Source organism: Antennarius striatus, chromosome 23 (assembly GCF_040054535.1).
Source record: "Antennarius striatus isolate MH-2024 chromosome 23, ASM4005453v1, whole genome shotgun sequence".
Lineage (NCBI taxonomy): Eukaryota > Metazoa > Chordata > Actinopteri > Lophiiformes > Antennariidae > Antennarius > Antennarius striatus.
The window spans coordinates 513,385-536,710 of NC_090798.1; the positions used below are offsets into that span (position 1 = coordinate 513,385).

At 44.4% G+C, this 23,326-nt stretch overlaps 4 protein-coding genes across 12 annotated transcripts; 2 read left to right on the forward strand and 2 right to left on the reverse strand.

Annotated features, from left to right (window-relative positions):
• Nucleotides 1-44: 44 nt before the first annotated feature.
• On the reverse strand, nt 45-2,595 carry cnpy4 (canopy FGF signaling regulator 4). Of its 3 annotated transcripts, none has more exons than XM_068307740.1 (6): nt 2,369-2,595; nt 2,083-2,209; nt 1,870-1,966; nt 1,661-1,783; nt 1,472-1,589; nt 45-853 (listed from the first exon to the last, which is right to left on the reverse strand). In XM_068307740.1, exons 1-6 carry the CDS (start codon nt 2,451-2,453, stop codon nt 723-725), a joined length of 681 nt encoding a protein of 226 aa, XP_068163841.1. In that variant the 5' UTR covers nt 2,454-2,595; the 3' UTR covers nt 45-722. The 3 variants fall into 3 exon arrangements, with proteins under 3 accessions (XP_068163841.1, XP_068163842.1, XP_068163843.1); XM_068307741.1 differs by having other exon boundaries at nt 1,420-1,589; XM_068307742.1 differs by having other exon boundaries at nt 714-853; nt 1,353-1,589.
• Nucleotides 2,596-3,370: 775 nt separating this feature from the next.
• si:dkey-19b23.12 (calpain 5-like) lies at nt 3,371-12,600 on the forward strand. Of its 6 annotated transcripts, none has more exons than XM_068307737.1 (15): nt 3,371-3,849; nt 4,062-4,169; nt 4,235-4,293; nt 5,574-5,743; nt 7,184-7,315; nt 7,391-7,602; nt 8,157-8,349; nt 8,430-8,623; nt 8,890-8,967; nt 9,045-9,459; nt 9,998-10,120; nt 10,186-10,382; nt 10,516-10,634; nt 11,057-11,193; nt 11,328-12,600. In XM_068307737.1, exons 4-15 carry the CDS (start codon nt 5,579-5,581, stop codon nt 11,502-11,504), a joined length of 2,142 nt encoding a protein of 713 aa, XP_068163838.1. In that variant the 5' UTR covers nt 3,371-3,849; nt 4,062-4,169; nt 4,235-4,293; nt 5,574-5,578; the 3' UTR covers nt 11,505-12,600. The 6 variants fall into 6 exon arrangements, with proteins under 6 accessions (XP_068163838.1, XP_068163837.1, XP_068163835.1 ...); XM_068307736.1 differs by having other exon boundaries at nt 3,372-3,849; nt 4,062-4,150; XM_068307734.1 differs by having other exon boundaries at nt 3,372-3,642; nt 3,783-3,849; nt 4,062-4,293.
• A 263-nt stretch (nt 12,601-12,863) lies between these two features.
• LOC137590485 (transmembrane protein 272) lies at nt 12,864-16,909 on the forward strand. 2 transcript variants are annotated; one of them, XM_068308121.1, is made up of 5 exons: nt 12,864-12,932; nt 14,065-14,171; nt 14,256-14,306; nt 14,463-14,669; nt 15,921-16,908. In XM_068308121.1, the coding sequence occupies exons 2-5, from the start codon at nt 14,108-14,110 to the stop codon at nt 16,127-16,129; spliced, it is 531 nt and encodes a 176-aa protein (XP_068164222.1). In that variant the 5' UTR covers nt 12,864-12,932; nt 14,065-14,107; the 3' UTR covers nt 16,130-16,908. The 2 variants fall into 2 exon arrangements, with proteins under 2 accessions (XP_068164222.1, XP_068164223.1); XM_068308122.1 differs by having other exon boundaries at nt 12,872-12,932; nt 14,048-14,171; nt 15,921-16,909.
• A 199-nt stretch (nt 16,910-17,108) lies between these two features.
• Nucleotides 17,109-23,168, reverse strand: pcolceb (procollagen C-endopeptidase enhancer b). The gene is made up of 9 exons (XM_068308092.1): nt 23,027-23,168; nt 21,957-22,065; nt 20,900-21,158; nt 20,660-20,784; nt 19,448-19,584; nt 18,713-19,365; nt 18,541-18,624; nt 17,736-17,906; nt 17,109-17,451 (listed from the first exon to the last, which is right to left on the reverse strand). The coding sequence occupies exons 1-9, from the start codon at nt 23,104-23,106 to the stop codon at nt 17,321-17,323; spliced, it is 1,749 nt and encodes a 582-aa protein (XP_068164193.1). The 5' UTR covers nt 23,107-23,168; the 3' UTR covers nt 17,109-17,320.
• Nucleotides 23,169-23,326: the final 158 nt, after the last annotated feature.

Sequence of the window (23,326 nt, forward strand, 5' to 3'; positions counted from 1 at the left end):
ATTCAGGATGTTGTAGTTTGATGACAAGATGCAGGAAAAAAATATTCAATCATTTAATAATAAAAATATTTTATTCACAATGTAACAAATTGTAAATATTGCATTTATGGTAAACATGGCACTCAGTAACATGATGTCAGCATGAGGAGGAACGCCCCAACACGGGATAAAACCATCCGACATCGGAAGACATGCAAACATTAAGTCTCACACGATTCATGCAACACAAACATGTCGATACTTGGATTATTAAAAAAAAGGAGAGGAAGTTAATTTTTTAAATGGAAGACGCTTAAAATTGCCAAACTATAAAAAGTCCCCTCTCTGGTAAATAGATCTTCAAAGTCCTGCACCAGAGACTGTCGTCTTCAACGAACAGGATTCAAGTAAAATACGACTCAACACTCCAAAAAAGACGCAGGCGTTTCTCTAGATGAAAAAGTCTGTCATCACACTGCTTCCTATTTCTGCTGCTGGTCAGCAGTGAACAACTTCCTGCCTGTCCACACATCTGACTCGTCGCTGCCCCCTTGTGGATGCATCCATGTCCACATAAGGCACTACGTGAGTACGAGATGGAAAGTCTTGTGAATTATCTCCATCCTGGCTTTGTGAAAATATAAATTTAGTATTGGAGGTCATAAAGCGTCAGTTTAACTTCAGAAATTGTAAAGTTTGAAGACACAATCCGTTTCTCCAGGGATCCCAGGCTTTGGTTTTCCTCACAGCTCCCCAGCGTCGTGCAGGTTTTCCTCTTCCTCCTGCGATCCCTCGTCTTGTTTTCCGTCACTTTCTGCCTCCTCTGCCCCTCCCTTGTTCCCCACGTCTCCTTTCCACACCTCGTTCATACATTCTAAGGGAGAGAGTGAACAAACAGACGCGAGAGGAGTTTTAAGATACGTAGTTTTAGGAAAGAGCTATTCACTGGGTTTCTGAGAGTGTGAACTTCATAATAAGAGACTTTTATTTAATTAGACTCTTAAATTACTTCTTTTTCATTCCTTAATGGATTTTATTTGTGTGAGCATTTTGGAACTGCTATGGTTAGGAATAATGAATCTTCAAGTTAAGTGTTTTTACAGGCAGGAAAACTGAGCCTTTTCTGAAAGCAGAGCCCAAACTGAAGGATGAAATATTTAGAACTAAAAAAAAAAAAAGGTTCCAGCAAATAAAACAAAACCATAGATATGTTTTTATTCCTCCTTTCGGTCTTATTTGAAAATCTCTCTGGAGTTGAACTTCTGAATTTAAGCTTCCCTAAATTGTTTTAATCTAATTAAGATAAATAATAATGATTTGACCTGTAACAACAAAACCACAAATGTGTGAAAAAGATTTCTCTAACTTCTGACCTGATGCTAGCTAACGGCTAAACCTCATTACTCTCCTCTCCCAGCAGACATGGTAATCGACCTGAACCTGAAAACCAGTGAAACCAATGAAACCAGAGGCAGCGTCACCAGGCGTCCACCTCGCTCTGATTCCTGGAGGACGTGGCTCTGGCAGAGGAATGACTCCAGCCTCTGGTCCTGATGATGGAAGTACCAGTCCTCCACCACCTCCTCGTACCGCTCCAGCATGGTCTCACACTGACACACAAACAGGACTTCATGATGGATCGGGTCACAAACACCGTGTGCCTCCATAAACCTCGTCCTACCTGCTTCTTCATGTCCGTCACCTCCACTGACGGTTCGTCCCACAGCTCGTACGGGAGACCCAGGTCGACCTTCACGCCTTTGTGGACCAGGTTCTTCAGGGTGGTCATGGTTTGACTGGCGCCCTGAGACAGAAGCCAACCGGTCAGCGGTGGGTTTGCAGCACAAGGTGACGTTCAAGAGCTGTAAAACGCAGACGCAGGAGCTTGACCTTGGCGTAGCGGAGGCTGCCGGGCCTCTCTGCGTGGACGCTGTACTGCAGGATGCCTTCACAGATGTTGTCTATGGCCTCAGTGAGGCGAGTCTCTCTGTCAATAGAACACAATGAACACAGAAATAACACAGACTTCTTTAAAACAGCTTTTACTACAAATATCAGGACATGTTCTCCAGATGCTGCAGTAGAAACCCCGACGGGACTCACGACGTGTTGTATCGGATCCGTCTTCTTCTCTTGCCTGAATCCAGAACTTCTCCAACCTCCAGAACTTCTCTGGAGCGACCGGTCTTCTCCAGGGCATCCTGCAGCTCCACCGACAGAAACTTACACACTGACAGACGGGAAACAAGTCAATCCAGCCAGGGTTCGTGTAGACGTCTCAGGAAACGTGAACGTCTCCGGGTTGTTGACGCACAACCTCCGGACGTTTAGATCCGTCTTTAGGAACTACAAAACTAGCTAACAGCTAGCTAACGTCTCCTCGTCTTACCTTCGCATTTATTCGGGAGTCTCTCGTCTTCGTTTGTCGAAACAAAACAAAACGCATTAAATAAAAGAAGCGCAAAAATATCCATGGTAACAGTTTTATGATATTTAAAGCCGCAGGGGAAGTAAAAGTAAATATAGTTGGGTCAGTGCGGCCACATAGGCATTTTTGGCAGCGGAGTGTTACTGCGCATGCGTGATATTGACAGACATGATCAATCGATGCCTGCTGGTTGGATCTCAGGGAAGATTGTCGAGTTAAGAAAAACGGAAACTCATCAAGGAAGAGTAATCAGATTACCTCGACCTGGACTAACGAGGATCTACAAAAACAGAGAAGAGAAGTCACTTTATTATTCAATGAAAGTCATTTTAAACGTTTTTTATGTGTTGCAGCAGCATTGTTGACATTTTGCGAACTTCTACATCATGTGACCTGAGACTTGTCATTATATAATTACGTTTTGTTTATGAGTGATTAATTTGGATGTTATCTAGTCTTCAAATCCTTTACGTGTTGTAACAGTGTAATATATATGTAACATATGCGTTACTAAAAAGCCTAAACATTTTTTGTTGTTTTTGTAATTTCGAAATATCCATCACATATTTGTTTTATTTGGCAACATACACTAACATATGACGCAATTTATTTCTATTTCGTAAGCATGAAAATTAAGGCTTTTTCTGACTTTGTGAAGCTAAAAGGCAGCTCAGACTTTTTTTTTAATTTCTGGGAAATATAATTTAAAAGAGATGCTGCTATTCAGGATAAATGTGTTACAAAGGGAAGGAAGCTGAGGTATTTAAATACAAGGGACTATGCAAACAAAATGCTTTCTGATATTAGCCTTTAAGAATTTCTCATTCACATGTCAGTCGTGTTTAAATTGTGCTGAATTTGGACTCCTTGGTATAAAACATTTATCCCTTTTTTTATTTGACCTTATCTCTATCTTTAGTATGACTGTCTAATCTGGTACTTGTGTTGAAGACAGGAATGAGGGCATAATTAACCTGATATTTGGCAGTCAGGTGGTTAAAATAGAAGGCGCTGGCCTGTTTGCTTCTTGGTTTCTCAGGTGTCAGGGGCAACAACCCACAGCAACAGCAACAGATCCTCCAGAGGAGAACGTAGACGAGTGGAGAGCGAGAGGAGAAAACCCCGAGAAGATCACACAGAACGGGACACGATGACGGGAGGATAGAGGAGGAAAGAGATGAGGGAGGAGGGAAGGAGCAGAGGAGCAGAAGCAGCAGCGAGCGAGTAGAATCCTGGTTTGTCACGGTTTTCACACAGGTGTCAGACGTGTGAAACCTGAGAGTAATAGTGATGTTTCTGTGAAGCGGTTCTTCCACTGCTGGTTGTGAGTTGTGTCTCTCATCGATTCCACCGTCTGTCTATTGTCTGTGTGGAGGAGATCGAGTTGCACCAGGATTACAGCCGCTGACACCCCGCTCTGCAGATGTCACCGCCGTTTGCACGTGGGCGCACACTCTAGTGCATTAACTCTAGACATTGTTATGTATGCACACACACACACACACACACACACACACACACACACACACACACACACACACACACACACACACACACACACACACACACACTCAGCCATAAGAGATGGTTACAGGGAACTCACGCGGAGCTGCACTTGATTCTTGAAGCTTCATTTTTCTCTGCTTTCCTTCAGGTCCTGTGGATCACATCTCTCAGATGGAGCGTCACTGCTGGGGATGAAACAAACAATGCTGGCAGAATTAAAAGACAGGAAGACATCAAGTAGGACAGCTTTTATCAGGTGATTCTGGGATAAATAATAACAGGAGGAGAGAGGAGAGACTGACAGACCTGGATTCTCTACAGCTGGACATGTTTCTGGATCCGTCGCCTGAACCCAGGGATTGGTTTGATCTGACGTCAAGGTAAAAATGTGTTTAATGTTAGAAAACATGCCTCATAATCACTTTTATACATGTAATAATGAGTTTATGAACTCCTGATAGAGTAAAGTTACTGTTCAATCTACAGTAACAGGACGACTGCAGCCCTTTAAATACACACACTGACAGCAGCAGTAATAAGTAATAACTCAACTAAAGCCTGTCGGTCTGTTTGAATTCGATCAAACTCTGATCCAAACTCCAGCCGGACAGCTGCACCATTAAAACAAGGCCTGTGGCTCCTGCACCAGTAAGTTGAATAAAATCATTAATCCTTCGTTATGCCCCACAATTCCAACAAGTTTAATGAATATCTGTCAAACGCTTTAAGCCTTAATATCAAAAATACAACTGTAATGTTCAAAAATGTAGGAAAAAAATCCTCAATGCGCTCCTGTTCTTGGATCCTAGAAAACATGTCATCAATCAATCAATCAATCAATTTGTTTTTGTGTAAATTATTTTTTAATTTTTTTTTACTTATTTAAAAAAAACATGTTACTTTTATTCATAAGAATTTTTTTTACAGAAATATTCAAATATTTCCAGAATAATTCAGGGTTAATTGTTCTGCCTGAGGAAATTTTATCTTGACATTAAAACAAAGATAAACACATAAAAAACAGAAACATTTTACAGATAATAGTTTAGAAACTGGAAGTAAAGAGTCCCTGTACGGGTGTCGCTCACTGGAAAAGAATGGATATAAAAATTTAAACAAACCCCCAAAATAAATGACCTCTTCACAGGAGTCTGTATTCACCAACGAGTCGCTGACTGATCATTAATTATTATTTATGTCTGCATGAATTTGATCCAATCATTGATGACATCATCAGGTGACATCATCTCTGTTTTCCCTCTTAGCACAGCCAGACCCTCAGTTGACCCTACACACACACACACACACACACACACACACACACACACACACACACACACACACACACACACACACACACACACACACACACACACACACACACACACACACACACACACACACACACAGAGGTTTTGCCAATACCATAAAATATGAGGCAGCCTTCATAGGGCGGGACGGCTCAGATTACCCATGAAGCATTGCACCGATTGACCCTGATGTGAGCCTCGACCAATCAGATCAATCAGATCCAGATTTGGTTCAGAACCCCGGATCAATTTTTCCACATTTGAAGGACAGTGTTGTATGACCCCCCATGGCTGAGGGGGGGTCTATCCTCAGATGAACCAGTCACCCCCCCCCCTCGTCTCCTCTGCAGACACGATGCCTGAACCTCTGAGCCGTTTCCAGGGTCAGAACTACCACAAGCTGCGGCGCGGCTGTCTGCGTCGGGGGGCGCTCTTCAAAGACCCCCTGTTCCCCCCCAACCCCCAGTCGCTCTTCTACAAGAGGGAGCCCCCCCAGGGACTGACCTGGAAGAGGCCGGGGGTGAGTCGCCACACAGATCTGCACGTTTTCATCTTTAAAACCCCATCGAACGTCTGCAGGAAGGGGTTTTTAAAACATAACCTCTCCCCCCCCAGGACTAAAAGGAGCCCCCCGGCCCAGCTCTTACGTCTCCATCAGAATGGGTTAATTAAAGCGTTTCTATTATAGGAGAGGCGTCAGACGCTGAAAGCTGAGCCCACGCCAACGTTCACAGAAACAGCTGCAAATTGAAATAGTCCAGGTGACACGACACCTGGAGGGGGGGGGGGGCAGTCTGTAGGTCAGTAAACACTGTCAGGATATAGATTATATAGAATCATCAAAGGTTTATTCAGACAAATAGAAAATAGAATTTAAGAGAATAAAAAAAGGGGGGGGCACTGCGATCATGTCAAGGCTTCCCCACAGAGGAGCTGAGTGATGAAATGTCACACATAATGTTGTGTTTGTGTCATAAATAACACTCATTAGTGACAAATTTAAAACATTCTCAAAAGTCTTCCATTTTCAATTTCCTGCTGATTTTTCCACTTTTTTCCTGTCAGAGATGAAACAGAGTCGTGTTAAATTTCTGATGTCAACTCGAAATATTCCAGAAATACTGAGAAAGGAAATTTGTCTTCATTTGTTGTTGCTCATTAATTTATGTATTCCTAGTTTAAATGACAAATTTTTCCTATTTTTTGTAAAATGAAATTTAAACCCCTTCTTTACAATCAGACGACTATTTATAATTTATCAATATCTGATTACATTTTTTTTGTTGGTACCGTCCAGCTGTTTATTTTTCATTTAATTTTTCAACGTCCTCGTCTGCATGACGGATCGGGGTTCATTCTGTGAAACCATTGTCTCAAACCAAGGTTTTACTAACAAAAACTGATCCATTTTTTTTCTTAAATTTACACAGTTTCATATTTAGGAACTTGAGACTTTTTCTTTTACTTGATAAATCCATTTTTCTCAGACACAGTTAACACGAGGTGCGATCTATTGGCGGCCGCCCCCCCTCGTTCACCGCTCTGGTGTTCTAATGTGGATCCCTGCTGTCTGGATCAGCTGATTCGGATCCCGGCATCGTGTTTCCGACGCGTCGCTCAGAAACGCTCTGACATCATCTCAGGGGGGATCGCCACTTGTCCCGAGTTACATCCGACGGGGGCCGCGTCTTCCTTCCTACCTGACCCCGTCCAACCGGGGTCAACGGGTCCCCGAGGACAGGAAGCGCCGCGTCAGCAGTTCTCCATGCGGCGCTGCGTTCATGCCGTCATCCATACGGGTTTATTTCAGGCTGGGGGGGTCAACAGGGTTTTATTTGAACATGACGTTACCGGAGGATTATTCCCTCACCCCTCTGAAGCGTTTTAGCCCCTTTCAGCTCCTTGTTTTGGTTGTCAGCCTCTGGCTGAAGGTGTGTTTTTGTCTCTTCTTTCTGAACAGGAGATCTGTAAGGACCCCCGCCTGTTCGTCGATGGCATCAGCACTCGAGACTTACACCAAGGCAGTCTGGGTAACTGCTGGATGGTTGCCGCCATTTCCTGTTTAGCATCAGAACCCACTCTGTGGCAGAAGGTTTGTGTTTCTGGTTGGCTCCTCCTCCTCCTTCCTGTTTCCTGTCCTTGACTTCCTGTCCTGCCCTCCTCCCAGGTGATCCCCGACCACACGGACCAGGAATGGAACCCGAAGCGTCCCAACCGCTACGCCGGGATCTTCCACTTCCGCTTCTGGCGTCTGGGGCGTTGGGTGGACGTGGTGGTGGACGACCGTCTGCCGGTGAACGGCGACGGCGTGCTGCTCTTCTGCCGCTCGGCCACGCCCCGCGAGTTCTGGAGCGCCCTGCTGGAGAAGGCCTACGCCAAGTAGGAGCCGCTCCACCATCACCACTGTTTAACGCGTTTAAATGTATAGATAGATATTCTTTATTTAGCCAAAACTGGGAAATTTAAACGTTACAGAAGCATTTAAATATAAGAGCAGAGAGGAACAGGGAAAATATACGCTGAAGAACATTAAGACAATAGGGAAAGATAATAATAATAATAATAATAATAATATAATTATAATAATGATGATGATGATGATAACAATAATATAATAATATTATTAATAATAATAAATATTAACGATATTATATTAACAATAATGTTAATATTAACAACAACAACAATAATAATAATAATAAAAGTATAATAATAATAATGTATAATAATAATAATGTATAATAATAATGAATGTATAATAATAATAATGATAATAATAATAATAATAATAATAATAATAATGTATAATAATAATGAATGTATAATAATAATAATAATAATAATAATAATAAAGAGGTTCCTGCTGATGAATCACATTCACTTTTGATGAGTTGTGTGTAAAAAATAATTTTATTCTAATATTTTGTCTCCAGACTGAACGGCTGCTACGAGGCCCTGGAGGGGGGAAACACCACAGAGGCGCTGATCGACTTCACCGGCGGCGTTTCGGAGCCCATCAGCCTGGATGGCGACGCCCTCACCCGACACGCCGGCCAGAGGAGGGCGCTGTTCCAGACGCTGACCAAGGCCCAGGAGCGCAAAGCCCTGATCACCTGCTCCATCCGGGTGGGGTTGAGTACCTGTGACCCCTCAGACCTGCAGGCGTGTTCCCCGTGTGTGAATAGGGTCTGATGTGTGTCCCCCAGCCGGCGGAGGGGGAGGCGGTGGAGTCGGTGCTGGATTGCGGTCTGGTGCGAGGCCACGCCTACGGCGTTACCGCGGTGAGGAAGCTGAGGCTGGGGGAGAAGCAGCTGCAGACGGGCGGGGCACCCCGGCTCTTCATGGTGCGCATGAGGAACCCGTGGGGGACCACGGACTGGAAGGGCTCCTGGAGTCAGGGGTGAGGAACATGCCTCACATCAGGACATCATGCGTTTTGCAGGAGTCGTGGGAATAAAACCTTCGCCTCCGATCAGTGTTTGACAACCTTTTATGGAGCCGCTGCAGCCGTTCCTGACATTTTACTACTGATGTGGACTCGTTTTACGAGGCGACATCTGTCCTTCACGTTAACAGAGTCTGAGAAACTTTACAAATGGCCCGAACGGAGCCGTAAACGTTCGCAGCTTCATCATTTTTCCATTTGCTCTCTCACGCCCCCTGCAGGTCACAGCAGTGGCTGCAGATGAGTCGCGCAGAGCGGGAGAAGATGGGTCTGGTGGTGCGAGATGTGGGAGAATTCTGGTACGATTTTATTTATTTTCAAAATAAAATACTTCATTTCCTGCTGTTTGCAAAATAAAAGCATTTCATTCCCTCAGGATGGACTTCCAGGACTTCTGCCGGTTCTTCACAGACGTGGTGGTGTGCTGGCTGGTGGAACAGGCTCTGCTGTGGCCGGGCTCCCACTGGAGGGAGGTGCACTCCTACGGGGAGTGGGCTCCGGCTCCCGCCCCGCCAGGAACACCTCCTCCCCCCGCTGTCCTCCAGGTGAACGCCTCGCTCGGCGTGGGGCGGAATCACGAGCGGCGGGGCAAACGGAAGGAGGCCCGACTCGGGGAAAGTCAGGAAACCCGAGGAAGAGGAGGACGGAGGGGGCGAGACGAGGAGGTGAAGGAGTCCAGGGAGGAAGACGACGGCGGGGGCGACGTGGAGGGCTGGGGGGCACCGGCGGATAAGAGGAGTCGATGTGGAGGATGCATCAACCACAGAGACACTTTCCTCCACAATCCACAGGTGAAACAGGGGAGTGAGAAATATTTTATGGGTCAAACTCATGGCCCTGGGGCCAAATGTGGCCCTCCACATCATTTTGTCCAATCCAATCACTTTATTTATGTAGAACAATTTAAGTAAACAGAAGGTTTCCAAAGTGGTGCAGAGTCAATAGATAAAAACACAACAGACGTGCCATAAAACCATGAACATAATGCAGTTAAATAAAATATCAAATAAAAATTCAATAAAATAACTTAAAATAAATTAAAAGCAGAAATAAAATCAGATAAAAAAAATTAAAATAATGTGAAATAACACACAAAACACTCAAATGCCAGGTAAAGAAGGTGAGTTTTAATTTTGTGTGGCCCGTGAGAGCATAAAAGGTCAGAGCGTCTAAAGATAAGTCAAAAGTGGGCTTTGACCAAAACTACATTTCCCACAATGCAGTAATTTAGCCCATTTTAACTGATAAAAATGCCCCAAGTGAAAGTGAGTTTGACCCCCCCGGTTTGTTGAGTTTAAGGATGAATTCTTTCTCCTTCTGGGTGTTTAGTTCATGTTTGAGGTCAGAGGTCAGGAGGAGGAGGTGCTGATGTGTCTGCAGCAGGAGGACAGACGGATCCACAGGAAGGACGGGCGGGGGGAGAACCTCCCCATCGGTTTTGAAGTGCTGAAGGTGAGAAGCCGGTGAAACGTGAGTGTGTGTGTTTTAAAGGTGAGTTCCCCCCCTGTGGTCCTCAGGTGGAGGTGAACCGGTGCAGCCGGGTGCAGCGGGTGGGGGAGCAGGCGGCCAGCTCCGTCTACATGGACGCCCGCAGCGTGACCCTGAGGGGGGCGCTGTCCCCGGGGCGCTACGTGGTGCTGCCCACCACCTTCCTGCCCGGCGCCGCCGGACGCTTCCTGCTCCGGCTCTTCTCACACTCACGTGTCCGACTCAGGTGAAGGACGACCCCGATGACCCCAAGCCCAACGTCCCATGATTCATTTGTTCTTTATTTATTATTTAAATAAATAATTTAAATAATAAATGTATTATTATTATTCATTTATTTTATTTATTTGTTTTTACAGGGAACTGAAAGACGATTTGCCACCCCCGCCTTTGTTCCAGTGTTTCCTGCCCCCGCCCACAGTGGTGACCACGGTCCACCTCCGTAAGGCTTCAGGCCTGAGCCCCCCCAAACACAGAGGTGTCAGCATCCATGCTCCATCACACACACCTTTATCAGCTGGTCCAAAAAAATAAAATCAACCAGAACATTGTTAAATACATGTTTGTCCACAATAAAATTCATTTACTGAATATACCATTTCAAAATAAAAGCATTGAGATGTTAATAATAAGAATAAATGGAGTCTGAGCGATAAATAACTTACTGAAGTGAAACAAAGCTTCGCTAAACATATATAAAACTGTATTTTGGACTCTTAAGGCTTGATGAAATTTAACTTATTTTAATTAAATCTGCAGAGTTTTTATTATATCAGATGAACACGATTTAAAGCACATGTGACCCTGCAGCTCTTTCTGATTTCCTCTTAACACATTGTTTTCTCTGTGTTGTTGTCTTGTTGTTGTTGTCTTGTTGTTGTTGTCTTGTTGTGGCCTCAGCTCCAGACGTGTACGCTGTTCTTCGCTGTGAGGGCGTCTCCATCAGGTCCAGAGTTTTCAAAGCGGAGAGAAACCCTGAGTTCAACCTGAGAGGCATCTTCTACAGGAGACGCCCCGACACACACATCTCTGTCGAGGTTGGACACACACACACACACACACACACACACACACACACACACACACACACACACACACACACACACACACACACACACACACACACACACACACACACACACGTTAACCCTCTGGTTGTGTGTGTGTCCAGCTGTGGAGCAGAGGTCTGCTGTGGGACTCGCTGCTCGGCGAGGCTCAGCTCCAGACGAGGGAGTCAGAGATGAGTCACAGTCGTGTGATTGATCTCCGCGGCGGCCAATCAGCTTCAGGGTACCGAGGGTGTGTCTACGTTGAGACGTCCTCCAGCCCCCGCCTCACAGACCTGTGACATCACAACATCTACCGTCGTCTCAGGGGGAAGCAGATCGAAAGAACAGAGAAATAAAGTTTATTTTATTTAACCAGGTTTGGTGTCGATCTGCTGGTCAGATATGCAAATGAGGCTTCGGCAGTAAATGTAAAAAGAAGAAGCTGCTGCCAAAGTCAGTGTCATTTATCACCAGTACTGTTATTTATGTGTTTTCTGTCTAACTTAAATTTCTTTTTTATTGTTCATCTTGTTAATGTGAGTTTCATTTTGATGGTGAAGCACATTTTGTCAAAATTAAATAACAGATGTTGTTTCAGTGTTTTCATGTTTAGTATAATTAAACATCACAACTGTTTCCACGCAGCTGATGACATCATTGTGAGGTTATTTGATGAATGTGAATCAATGCAGCACAGAGACGTTTGAGGTCATTCTTAGGTATTTTGTATCTTTAAAAGTAATTTTAAAAGCTTTCCCCTTAATAATCTCAGGACTTCACATCCTCTATTCTGTTTCTGTTCTTTATTCTCAGACATTTTATTCTTCTATAGTTTGATACATGAACAGAGTTTCAAATGTTAACAACAAACAAATCAACATTCCATATTCCTCTACAGTCTATGTGTATTATTACTGGATTAGCTGAACAGAGGGTTTACTTTGACAAAGCATTGTTTTTCTCAGGTTGTCATAGGTGACATTCCCTTCAGTCATGTGTGTCCAAACCTTGTCTGCTGACTTTTATGCACCTCTAATCCTCATCTTCATCAGCTGACTCAGAAGAGGAGCTGTTGTTTCACTTTCTTTAGTGATTCCAGGAATACAAAACCAGATCAAGAACCAGTAATTCACCTGTGTGAATAACTGGCTCCTGTATCCGTCTCTACCTGTGGAATCATCCAATCAGCTAACAGTCTGCTATCACTCCTGTCTCACTGTTTTTAAGACACAGTATAAAGATTAAAATATGCTTATATTCATAAATACTGTTGTCGCTGATTATAATTTACGGAAAACTGTTTTTGCACAGTTAAGTTCACAATAATGTTTAATAAATCCGTCATTAATCATATTTTGCTATGAAATATTTAAATTTCATGTTAAACACTTGACTAAGAAAACGAAACAAACCAGGATTGGAGAATAAAAGCAAAGTGACAGAATAATAATAAATAATAAACAGTAAACCAACTCGTTCTTTTAGGAGATGTTTTAATCAATAAAAGTCGTTGCTCATTAAACTCACCAAATCACATGATTAGTGACATAAAACCCCCCTGAACAGCGTGAGTGTTGTGACGTCACCGGGTTTTCTGGACCAGCTGATCGAGCGGGCTCGTGAGCTCCTGTCAGGTCGTCTGACCGCGCATGCGCAGTCCCGACGCGCGGAGTCCGGCGGCCGAGGCGCGGCAGTCGACAGGTCGGAGTCGGAGCGGCTGGACGGAGGTGAGTTCGGGGAGACTTCTCCCCGCTAAAGTCGAGTTCTCTCAGGCAGAACAGAAGAGTTAGAACATGTTAGTCAGAAAGAAGGCTTTAACAGGACCGGAAGTTGGCTTTAAACAGAAATAAAAAGGGAAACAGTCGCTGTTTAACTTTCACTTCTGGTTTGACAGCTTCTTCTGAACGGACGTTACATCTTTGTTCACATATTTAAAGCTTTTTTATGTCACAAAATGTATATATTTAACTCTAAACTGCTTTAAATTCGTCCATATTGATCCGTGTTCCTAAATTAGCGCCATTTCCTTTTTGTTGTTTTTTTGAGGTGGTTTTTCCAGGTTGCAGGTCGCGTCTCGTTTCTGTTCATGTCAACGTCAAACTGGATCTGTGGGGAATGTAGTCAAACCACTTGTGTGGAAATAAAGCCTGTCAGCTCCTCTACATCTTCTGTTATCATGAACAGATACGTGTTTGTTTGGTGTGTTTAGATGTCATTAATAGTCCTGAGAAAACTCATGTCTTGAGTTTATTCTAAAGAGAAATAACATCCAGATGGAGGACGTGCAGACCAGCCAGCTCTCTGAAAATGAAAGAGAAACGTCTGGTTTTACACCTCAAATTCAGCCTCAGGAGAAGAATTTTAACAGTATAGGACTTTAAACAAGATGAGATAGTCATCAGGATTTCCCGTCACCGGATGTTTGTATATGTGATGTGTTTACTTTTTAAAAAACTTCAGTAAAGTTGATAAAACTATGAGCAGTTTCCAGCATTGATTTGCTTTAGTACAACAAAACATTTCATTCTAAATATTTAAGATTATTTTTGCGTCACTCGCTTTGAGACGTAGATGTTGTCTTCCTTCTTTTTAAATGTTAACAGTTGAATATCAGTGGATAAAAAATGTGGAACATTCCCTGAATCCAGTCTTTGAAATCCTGTTTTCTTTATTTGACTGTTTACTGATGATTCCTTTTTAAATGTTTCACCGGCTCTGGAACATTTTCCTCACTGTTTTCTGAAATTTCCTGACTGAACCAATAATTTGGGACCCAAACAAGCTGCGGAAGAAATGTTAGAAATGTAAAAAACTTCCAATATTTGATTTTTTTTTTTTTTAGTCTCTCTTTTTTCTCAGTTAACAGTATTTCTGTTGGAACGGCGAGTCTCCTGCACCCATAATGTCGAACACGGGGCTGATTCAGCGGATCCGCCGGCCCCCCCAGCCCCCCGCACCGATACTAGGTGGGATCAGCTGACCATCAGCGTCTTTGTTCACAGTGAGAACACGACACATGTTAAACTATGTGTGCTACGATTCTTTTGCAGGATGTTCAAAGGTGGTTCTTTGTGCCATCCCCATCGCTCAGATCGCCCTCGGTGAGTGACAGACGCGCCTCTAGAGACGTTCTGTTGGGTTCTGGGTAAACGCTGCTGTTTCGTCACCTGTGGACACATTCCTGAACGTTTCTGGGTTTTTTGTGAAAAGGTGTTGAAACTAATCTCCTGTCATCACCGCCCCGCGTCCCCCCACAGGTGCCATTCATCAGAAGGACTGTCCGGTGCAGCCGCTCATCCCCATCTACCTGATCGTCATGGGAACCTTCAGCATGGTGCTCAACCTGCTGGCCTGCCTGCCCTGCGCCCGCGAGCCAGAGGATGGAACCACCAACCCCACCAGTCGGGTCTGCACCGCCTGGAACTCCCTGGTGTCCGCCTTCATGTTCTGCTGGTTCATCGCTGGTGAGTTTCAACTGAAAACGAGCCCCCATGAGGGTGTGAAGGTTTATACACAGACGGTTTATTTATCTTTGGAAGTCAACCTTCCAAATCTTAACATGATGCAAAAGGCCTTATGATCACAGACAAGATTTATGTCATCATCCAGCATCATTAAATACAAAAATAATCCCAGAATGTAGATTTGAGGTGATATACAGCCCCTTAATGTAAGTTATAGAAAAATATATTTTCTACTCCTAGCCAGCACATCAGGGAAAAATGTGTTTTACAGAACTTGAAGGTAGAACTTCCTCCCTCTCACAGGTAAAAGTTGAACGGACCGTCATCCTATAACACACCTGAATAAATTATGTACAATGTGAGGAAGAAACCAGCAAAATATCAAAAAATACGGGCCTCATTTATGAAAAAAGGGCCAATATGTACATAAATAATTAACCTTTGAAATGTTTTAAATGCGTATACGTAGTTTTTTCAAAAGAGGATTTTCTTGTAATGTTTGGGATGGATTAGGTTCCTGATTTTGTTTCAGTTTCAGTATTATATTTTTTATTTATGCATTTCCATGTTGCTTGACATTCTAATGTGTTACGTGAAATTAATAAATGTTTTAATGAAAATATCCTTAAAAAAACAAAAACCACCGGTGATGCTTAGTTTAATTAACAAGAAAAGCTCTTGATGGTTTCCCGTTGCCTTGAACACTTGGCAAACAGCTCCAGGAAATAGTCAGACCACAATCCTGATTTCTCACCGGTGTGATTAAACATCAACCCATCATCTATAACGGGTCAAACAGCTTCACAGAATACACCCCCGCTATGAATCACAACTCAGTTTGAACGGCAGCCGGACCGTAAAACCTGAGTGGAGGTAGAGTTTACTGCAGGACTGCAATATTTAATTAAGTTCACTGAATTAACTACCGGTAGTTACTCAACAGTCGTGGTTTTCACACTGGAAGTTTTCTTTAAGTTCATATTTAAGTGAGATTGTGCTGCGGCTGATTAATTGTGTTAAATAAGTTAAGTAATTATTATTTTATTGTCTGCAGTTAGCATTATTATTATTATGGGTACAGGAGAAGTTACGGCTGAGAATCAGCACCATGTAGTAACACATAACGGCCACTAGATGGCGATCCATGTCCAGCAGCGAGACATTCTTTCATTTACATTTATTAAATTAAAGGTAAAGGTGTGTGCGTTGGATGACATCACTAATCAGGCTGTTTCTGCTCTTCATTCCCAGGTAACGTGTGGATTTACTCGATTTACCAGCCCGACTACGTGAAGAACGACACCGTCCCGGACAGGTACTGCGACAAAACCATGTACCTGTTTGCGTTTTGGACCACGACCTTGGTCTACATCTTCCTGGGTCTGTTCCTGGTGGTGGGCTGCTGCGTCCTCGTCTGCTTCTTCCTGTGTGGGCGGGCTGACCCCGACGATGACATTTAGAGGTCTGGAGCGTCTGTCACCGTTTCACTGATCCACCCCTGCTGAGGTCGTGATGCACTGCGTTGTCATGTTGAATTTGCATCCGTTACCTTTCCACCAGTTGAGCCTCACAGTAACTTAAATTAAGTGAATTTAATCTCCTTACAGTCATGCTAGAGTTGTGCTTCAGGTTATTAAGGAAAGCATGATGGAAACGTTCCGTGTAAGAATGTGAAGCCGTGTTAAACGATGTTCACGTCCCAAAACGCGCACTTTACCAGGCCCTGATCCCGTGTGTTTTTAGTCTGTATAAAATACGTAATGACACCCAATGCAATGCTTTACTCCCACAAGTGTTTGATGGTACACTTTTTGAATTTGTCTGCTTACTAAAGATGATGGATTAAAATACAGATGTTGTATTTTTCCTCATGAAAGAATAGATGAAACAAGAAAGGATCTGTGGAAATGTGATGTGTTGAAATAAGAACGTTATTTCTTTAGTAATCTAACGTTCAATCAGGAAGTTAACTCTAGTCGTTAACTGGGGCTGTTCATTTACATGTTTGTCATTGCAAGATTCCTGTTTTAACATAAATTTTAAACGAAAGAAATGCATTACAAATTTACCTTGTTCAATATATAGTGCTTTGATTATCTTCTCTAGAATATAATGATGTTTTTAAAATGGTTTCTGTTTGATTAATTTCTGACGTATCAGAACAGAACAGTGGATTTTGAGTCACTGCCAATAAAGTCATTCTGAATATCGTAGGTGAAGCGATTCGGTGTGGACTTTGTCGTCGAGTTGTGTACCCATAAAGAAGTACAAAATAAATACACTTATGAGTGCAAATATAAATATTGGTTAATTCATATTGGTCACTGAATGAATGTCAGTATTGAGGACTGAGATTTAGCACCGCGAGTGAGTAAGGTAAAATAAAAATAGGTTAAAATAAAACAAGGTTGTATAAAATTAGAAATAATCACAAGTAACAACATCTTATGGTTTATTTGAGACCCATTTTTATCAAAGATATAATTTACATACAAAATACAAAAAATAATAATGTATGTTTACTTATAAAAGGTTTTAAATGACAGTATTGCATGACATAAATATATTGATGCTTTTATGTAACTTCCTCACCCTTCATGTTCAGAAACCCAGAGATTTCCGGGCTCTGATTGGTGGACTTTGCTGTGATGTCAGCACGGTTTGCGTGAGAGATTTGCCAGTGCTTTGGCGTGGACGGGTTTATAGAGGAGCGTGAAGCTGGAGGGGCTGAGGTGACCTCTGCCCTGTGCGTCCACTTTTCCCATCAACACATAGTTCAGCCCTGAACACCAGAGTTGAGAAAAAATGTGAGAATAGATCAGATACCAGAGGAATAGTTTACGTCATTAAAACCCAAATATCCTAAGGAAATGGGAACAGATTATGTATTGGTTCAATAAAGAATCACATCATCTGCAAACAGATTCTCTCTTTCCTTTCACACTTTAATGTGTTCAATAGCTAAAATTCATATGTAGTACATTGTTGCCATGGATACAGTTCAGTCTGTGTATGCATGTAGAAGATGTTGGGACTGATAGAGACTGTAAACACAGATAGTCGTACCTTTGGTGAGACCAGGACACCTTTTGCATGTGGAGGTCAGTACGAGTGTCTTGACAGGTCCTGATTTGGAGATGTTAAGGCGCCCCGTCTTGTAGGCTTTGATTAGTGACACCTCGACTGTAGCTGAGCCCCTCGGACCGCCGGTCAAAGCTATGACCTTCCCAGTAATCACTGCAAGACAAATGGTTTGTATGTTAGTGAAGGAAAAAGCGTGTCAATGAGTCCATTTTTTAAAATGTAGAGCGAGACAAGCAAAAATCCCTTCACATGTTTTAACAAAGTAAACTTCCTTCCTTCTGTTTTTATGTGTGTTTTCAATAAGAACACAAAAAACAGGAAAACCATGAATTAAAGAGAAAAGGAACCGACTGAGGGAATGGTGACATTCACGAGGCAGATGACTTAAACATCTGGTAAAGTCAGGTCAGCAGACTGAAACATGAGCCTCCTCAAATTACAACATGGAACCATACATACAGTATGTTGTTCATGTATGTTTACATTCCCCCTTATTTCAGGTCTGACTGGTAACATCACGTTGAAACCCCTTCATTTGTGATGCTGGTAGGTTCTGGGAATCCAACAAGAGCACTGGTGCCACCTGTTGGTTATCCTGTGTAACTGTAGCTGATGGAAACACTCATTTGCATACATTTGCCAATTGTCATATAATCACATTATAATCACAGTCACATTCCTGCTGCGGTCATGAGCAGTGGTTTGAAAGGTTGAGACACTTTGGAAAGTTTGTGATGTGTAAAAAGAGGAAGTTTGGTGAAGTCTTGGGGTTGGATGATGAGCTCACCGAAGTCATGAGGGCAGAAGTTGGTGATGAGAGTTCCTGTTCTCTTACAGTCTTTGGTACACAGCGGGTTCACGGTGGGAATAGCTGAGGAGAAAACACGCCGACAAACACGTGATCTATGGGGATGCACATATGAAGCAGCTTCATTTAGGATTCTGGTCATTCCACTCACGTTTTTTGCTCACAAGAGGCTTTTTTGTCACCGTCCTGCCAACTCCAGGCTTGGGTGTCACTTTGGGCTTAATCTTTGGCTTTGGTGTCGGTTTAACTCCACTCTTTAAGGTGGGCTTTACTGGTCTGACACCAGGTTTTAAGGTGGGTTTGGTTCTCACTGCAGGCTTACGTGTTGGTTTAGCCTTAACGCTGGGTTTGAGCGTCGGCTTAAAAACCTTGAATTTCCTGGTAGGTTTAGCTGCAGGCTTAGGTGTGGGCTTCCTCACCGGGGCTTTAGGCGTGGCTTTAGTTGGTTTGGGTTTAGCTGGAGGCTTTGCTGCAGGCTTGCGTGGTGGGGGCTTCAGGGGGATCTTCACCTGTGGTTTTTTGGTAGGTTTGGGGGTGGTTTTGGGGGTAGGTTTGAGGGTGGGTTTGGGGGTGGTTTTGGGCTTGGGTCCGGGTCTGAGTCTAGGTTTAGGGGTTGGTTTGGAAGGTTTTCTCACTCTTTGTGGCATAGAGGTGGTCTGAGGTCCGTAAATGAAATCCCCCCCAGCGGTGGGTGTCCGTGACCCACGAGGGACGCTGGAGTAGTGGGCCATGAAGCCGTCTGAGGTGATGCTGAGGTCGGAGACGAACTGGACAAGGAGCTCGTTCCCATTGGTCACTATGGCTCTGTGTGGAGGATGAGGAGCAGAGAGGAAGGGGGTGACGGCCAGTGTCACTTCTATTATTTATTTCTGATCAATAATCTTACCCTGGGGGTCTGTCTCCACAGAACTTCCCGATCCGCCGTGAGTTGTCCCTCTCCCCCCCGTTGAACAACGCGACGTAGTCGTAGCGACAGTACGTATCCGGCTCCAAATCCAGCTTCTCAAACTTCACCTCGATCACCTGGGAAAGAGGCGGCAAAAAAACGTGCCAAGACAAACTCTGACATTAATGAGTGACGTCCTGATTCCTTCCTGGGGGGGGCAGACGTAGGACTGTTGAAATACAGAAGGGCATTTAGTCTCTGCCCCGCTCTCGCTCTTTACGTTCAATCTCCTGGCACACATGGAAACACCTCCAGGGGCTCAATGAGGGCTTTCATTGGAGCCTCGTCAGACGCCCAACGTCACACACACACACACACACACACACACACACACACACACACACACACACACACACACACACACACACACACACACACACACACACACACACACACACACACACACACACACACACACACACACACACACACACACACACACACACACACACACACACACACACACACACACACACACACACACACACACACACACACACACACACACACACACACACACACACACACACACACACACACACACACACACACACACACACACACACACACACACACACACACACACACACACACACACACACACACACACACACACACACACACACACACACACACGGGTCCAGAGGTAGAACATTACCCTGTGATGGGCCCCTTCACTACTTTCATTGGTCCTCCTACATCTACAAACACCCCCGACAGGATTCAGAGTCTTCTGAGTTCATCAGGACTCAGTGTGTTGAGAAGAGACTAGTCAACCTGTTATCAATGACCCCCCCACTAGATAACACTTGTTTCCCCTCTTCTCTTCAGCCATGCTAAGGCGGTTAGCGACTCCTTCAGTGTTTGTGTAGCATATGTAGCATACAAGACTATCTGACCATGTGACCCAAAAGAACCAGTACCAGTTTGTATTTGATCTGATTAACACCCAATAAAATCGGCATCCACCCATCAGAGGTAGGTGATGAGGATGTCACCGTGGCGATTGCTACACAAGGCGTTGGTCTAGCTAGCATTAGCATTAGCCATCTTTGTCCAACAGGTCCTGGGAACATAAAGTGCTCACACGCTGGAGAACTTGTGGATTCATGAGGATTTCTAGACTAAAGACGAGTTGGACGCGTGGCTTACGTTACTCGGTTCTACTGAGATGTGCCAGGAGCAGCTGATGCCTGCTGGGTAATTAGAGTTGGGCCAGTTGGGTGTCTTTACTGATCCCTGGGATTTGGTGAGCCGTCCTCCACAGAACTGGTCCTCTGTAGAAGAAAAGATAGGCTGGAGTGAAACGGATGTGTTTCTGGCCCTGGTTTGGGTTTTTCAGGCCAACAGAGACACGTTCTGAATGGAACTGGTTCTCCTGGTCGGGTCCACCTTCCATGTGGGGCTTCCCTGCGCTGAAGGAGGCCAGGAAGCCCCTTCCCCCGGTGCCTTCGTCCGACACCATCTCCAGCATCATGGTGTTGGAGGTGGAGATGAGCGCGCCGGGCCGGAACGTCCCGCAGAAGCGACCCAGCTTCTGCACCAGGCGGGAGTGGCCGTTGTAGACGTCCAGGTAGTCGTAGCGACAGGTGGGGTCGGCCTCCAGGTCGAAGAGGCGGAAGGACAGCATGACCACGTGACCCTCCGGGACCTGGAGAGAGGGGCATTATGGGATGCTTTAAGGAAAGAACACTTTAAGAAGCTGCAGGAGTTCATGGAATAAAAAAGGTTTCAGAGTCAGAGCATTACGATGAAGACAGAACTCAAACTGACTGTGACAAGAATGTCTTGATTTTTAAATACAGGTAGTCCTCAATTTATGAACATTCAGAGATACAAACAAACATGTCGCCATATCCGACTATTGTCCTGCAGTTAACGGTAGATATTGGAACTATATGTACGTATTTTAATATGAAATATACACATTACATATTATGTAATATATGTGTAATATACATTACTTGAGTATGTCGAGTAGTAATGACATTTAAATGATCTCAGATGGAGTTAAGAAATTAGAATTTAATGAATGACTCACAAACAATTCAATTCACAAACAACCTCTGGGAACCAATCATGTTTGTATGTTGAGGACTACCTGTATTTAGAAAACAAAGACAAAATATTCTTCTTAAGACGCTTTTTAAAAATGATGGATTCTTCACTTCTGTCTCTTGTCAGCTGACCCAGAACCCAACATGCACTGATTGTCTAAAGCAGGGGGTCAAACTCATTTTCACGGAGGGCCACATCATTTAGTTACTAACATTGTGGGAAATGTAGTTTTGGTCAAAACATACTTTTGACCTGTTTATTTTTAGACACTCTGACCTTTAATGCTCTGGTGGGCCACATTACATGATGTGGAGGGCCACATTTGGCCCCCGGGCCTTGAGTTTGACACCTGTGGTCTAATGTTTAACTTTATAGCAGTTAGACGACTCACGGTGAGGTACCAGGTGCATTTGCTGTTGGGTTTGTAGGGACTGGGGAACCCTTCGCTCGCCACGATGCCTGAATCCGTGACCAGGTGACCCCCGCAGGTGAAGGAGGGCCTGAAAGGGCATCAAACCACCGCCCATCAGTCGGACGTCCGGCTTCACACACAGCTGCAGTGAGCGCCGAGGCACAGCCCCTGCACTCACACACACACTTTCTACATCTGCAAACCACAGCGGCACAGTCTGCCTCTGTTGCCGGGGCCCCTGAGCGGGGCCCCCCCCCGCTAATACTTGTGTTTCTTTCTCTTTTTTTCTCAGGAGCAGCAAACAGAATCTGCGTCGCACCACCAGGCTGTCTCGCACATGGGCCTCGCACACACACACACACACACACACACACACACACACACACACACACACACACACACACACACACACACACACACACACACACACACACACACACACACACACACACACACACACACACACATCAAAATAGGGGCAACTTTTAATTTTGCATCACCCCCTCATGAAGTATCTGCTCAGACTTTGTTTGTCTCTTTCCTCTTTTGTGCACGACTACAGGGATAAATCTTTAGTGCATAAATATATATTTAGATATAAAATGTGGTATTTTCTGCTAAGCGTTCTGCTTGTGGTGTTGTCGTCCCCCCCCCCGACCCACAGGCATCTGTTGGTCTCCCAAGATATTTACAAAAGTGAGTTTAACACAATAAATGCCTGAATTTAGTTATTTTTCACCCCCAAAAAGTTGCACCAGCTTCGCCCTGACTCCAAATCCCTGGATCGCTGCGTTAGTTACAGCGTTCTGTAATTTCTCTCTGTTTATGGGATGTCGACCACATCGTCTCAACATCCCAACCGTCTAGTAATCATCACACTGGAGCCAAGACAGGAAAGAAGTCACAGCGTTTAACGGAGGCAGATGTGGCGTCTGCCACATGGGCACAAGCAGGATGGGGGCGTCGATGGTTAACACACACACACACGCACACACACACACACACACACACACACACACACACACACACACACCTGAAACGTGACTCACCTGGTGATGTTGTTCTGACTCTGAGCTTCAGTTGATCCCAGGAACACGAGGAACAACACGATCCAAACTCCACGCTCCATCCTGATGGCCCCCCAAATCAGGAAAGAAGGGAGAAGAGGCAGGATGAAGGAGGAGGAGGAGGAGGAGGAGGAGGAGGAGGAGGAGGAGGAGGGACGACAGGAGTAGGGAGAGGGGAGGAGGCAGCGATAGGTGAGGAGGTGAAGGAGGGAATGGATCGTCGCGTTCTGGCGATGTGGTGATGGAATATAAGGAAGGTGTGTGTTCTGTAGGTGTGTGTGT

Coding starts and splice junctions, on each gene's coding strand:
- si:dkey-19b23.12 (XM_068307732.1), top strand. CDS start 5,537: ATGAACCAGTCACCCCCCCCCCTCGTCTCCTCTGCAGACACGATGCCT. Junction 10,383..10,515: donor CACTCACGTGTCCGACTCAG/GTGAAGGACGAC, acceptor TTGTTTTTACAG/GGAACTGAAAGACGATTTGC. Junction 11,194..11,327: donor ACACACACATCTCTGTCGAG/GTTGGACACACA, acceptor GTGTGTGTCCAG/CTGTGGAGCAGAGGTCTGCT.
- pcolceb (XM_068308092.1), bottom strand. CDS start 23,106: ATGGAGCGTGGAGTTTGGATCGTGTTGTTCCTCGTGTTCCTGGGATCA. Junction 19,366..19,447: donor TGTGGAGACAGACCCCCAGG/GTAAGATTATTG, acceptor TCCTCCACACAG/AGCCATAGTGACCAATGGGA. Junction 18,625..18,712: donor GCCTCTTGTGAGCAAAAAAC/GTGAGTGGAATG, acceptor TTTTCTCCTCAG/CTATTCCCACCGTGAACCCG.
- LOC137590485 (XM_068308121.1), top strand. CDS start 14,108: ATGTCGAACACGGGGCTGATTCAGCGGATCCGCCGGCCCCCCCAGCCC. Junction 14,307..14,462: donor CATCGCTCAGATCGCCCTCG/GTGAGTGACAGA, acceptor GTCCCCCCACAG/GTGCCATTCATCAGAAGGAC. Junction 14,670..15,920: donor GTTCTGCTGGTTCATCGCTG/GTGAGTTTCAAC, acceptor CTTCATTCCCAG/GTAACGTGTGGATTTACTCG.
- cnpy4 (XM_068307740.1), bottom strand. CDS start 2,453: ATGGATATTTTTGCGCTTCTTTTATTTAATGCGTTTTGTTTTGTTTCG. Junction 1,784..1,869: donor GCAGCCTCCGCTACGCCAAG/GTCAAGCTCCTG, acceptor CTTCTGTCTCAG/GGCGCCAGTCAAACCATGAC. Junction 1,590..1,660: donor TGACGGACATGAAGAAGCAG/GTAGGACGAGGT, acceptor TTTGTGTGTCAG/TGTGAGACCATGCTGGAGCG.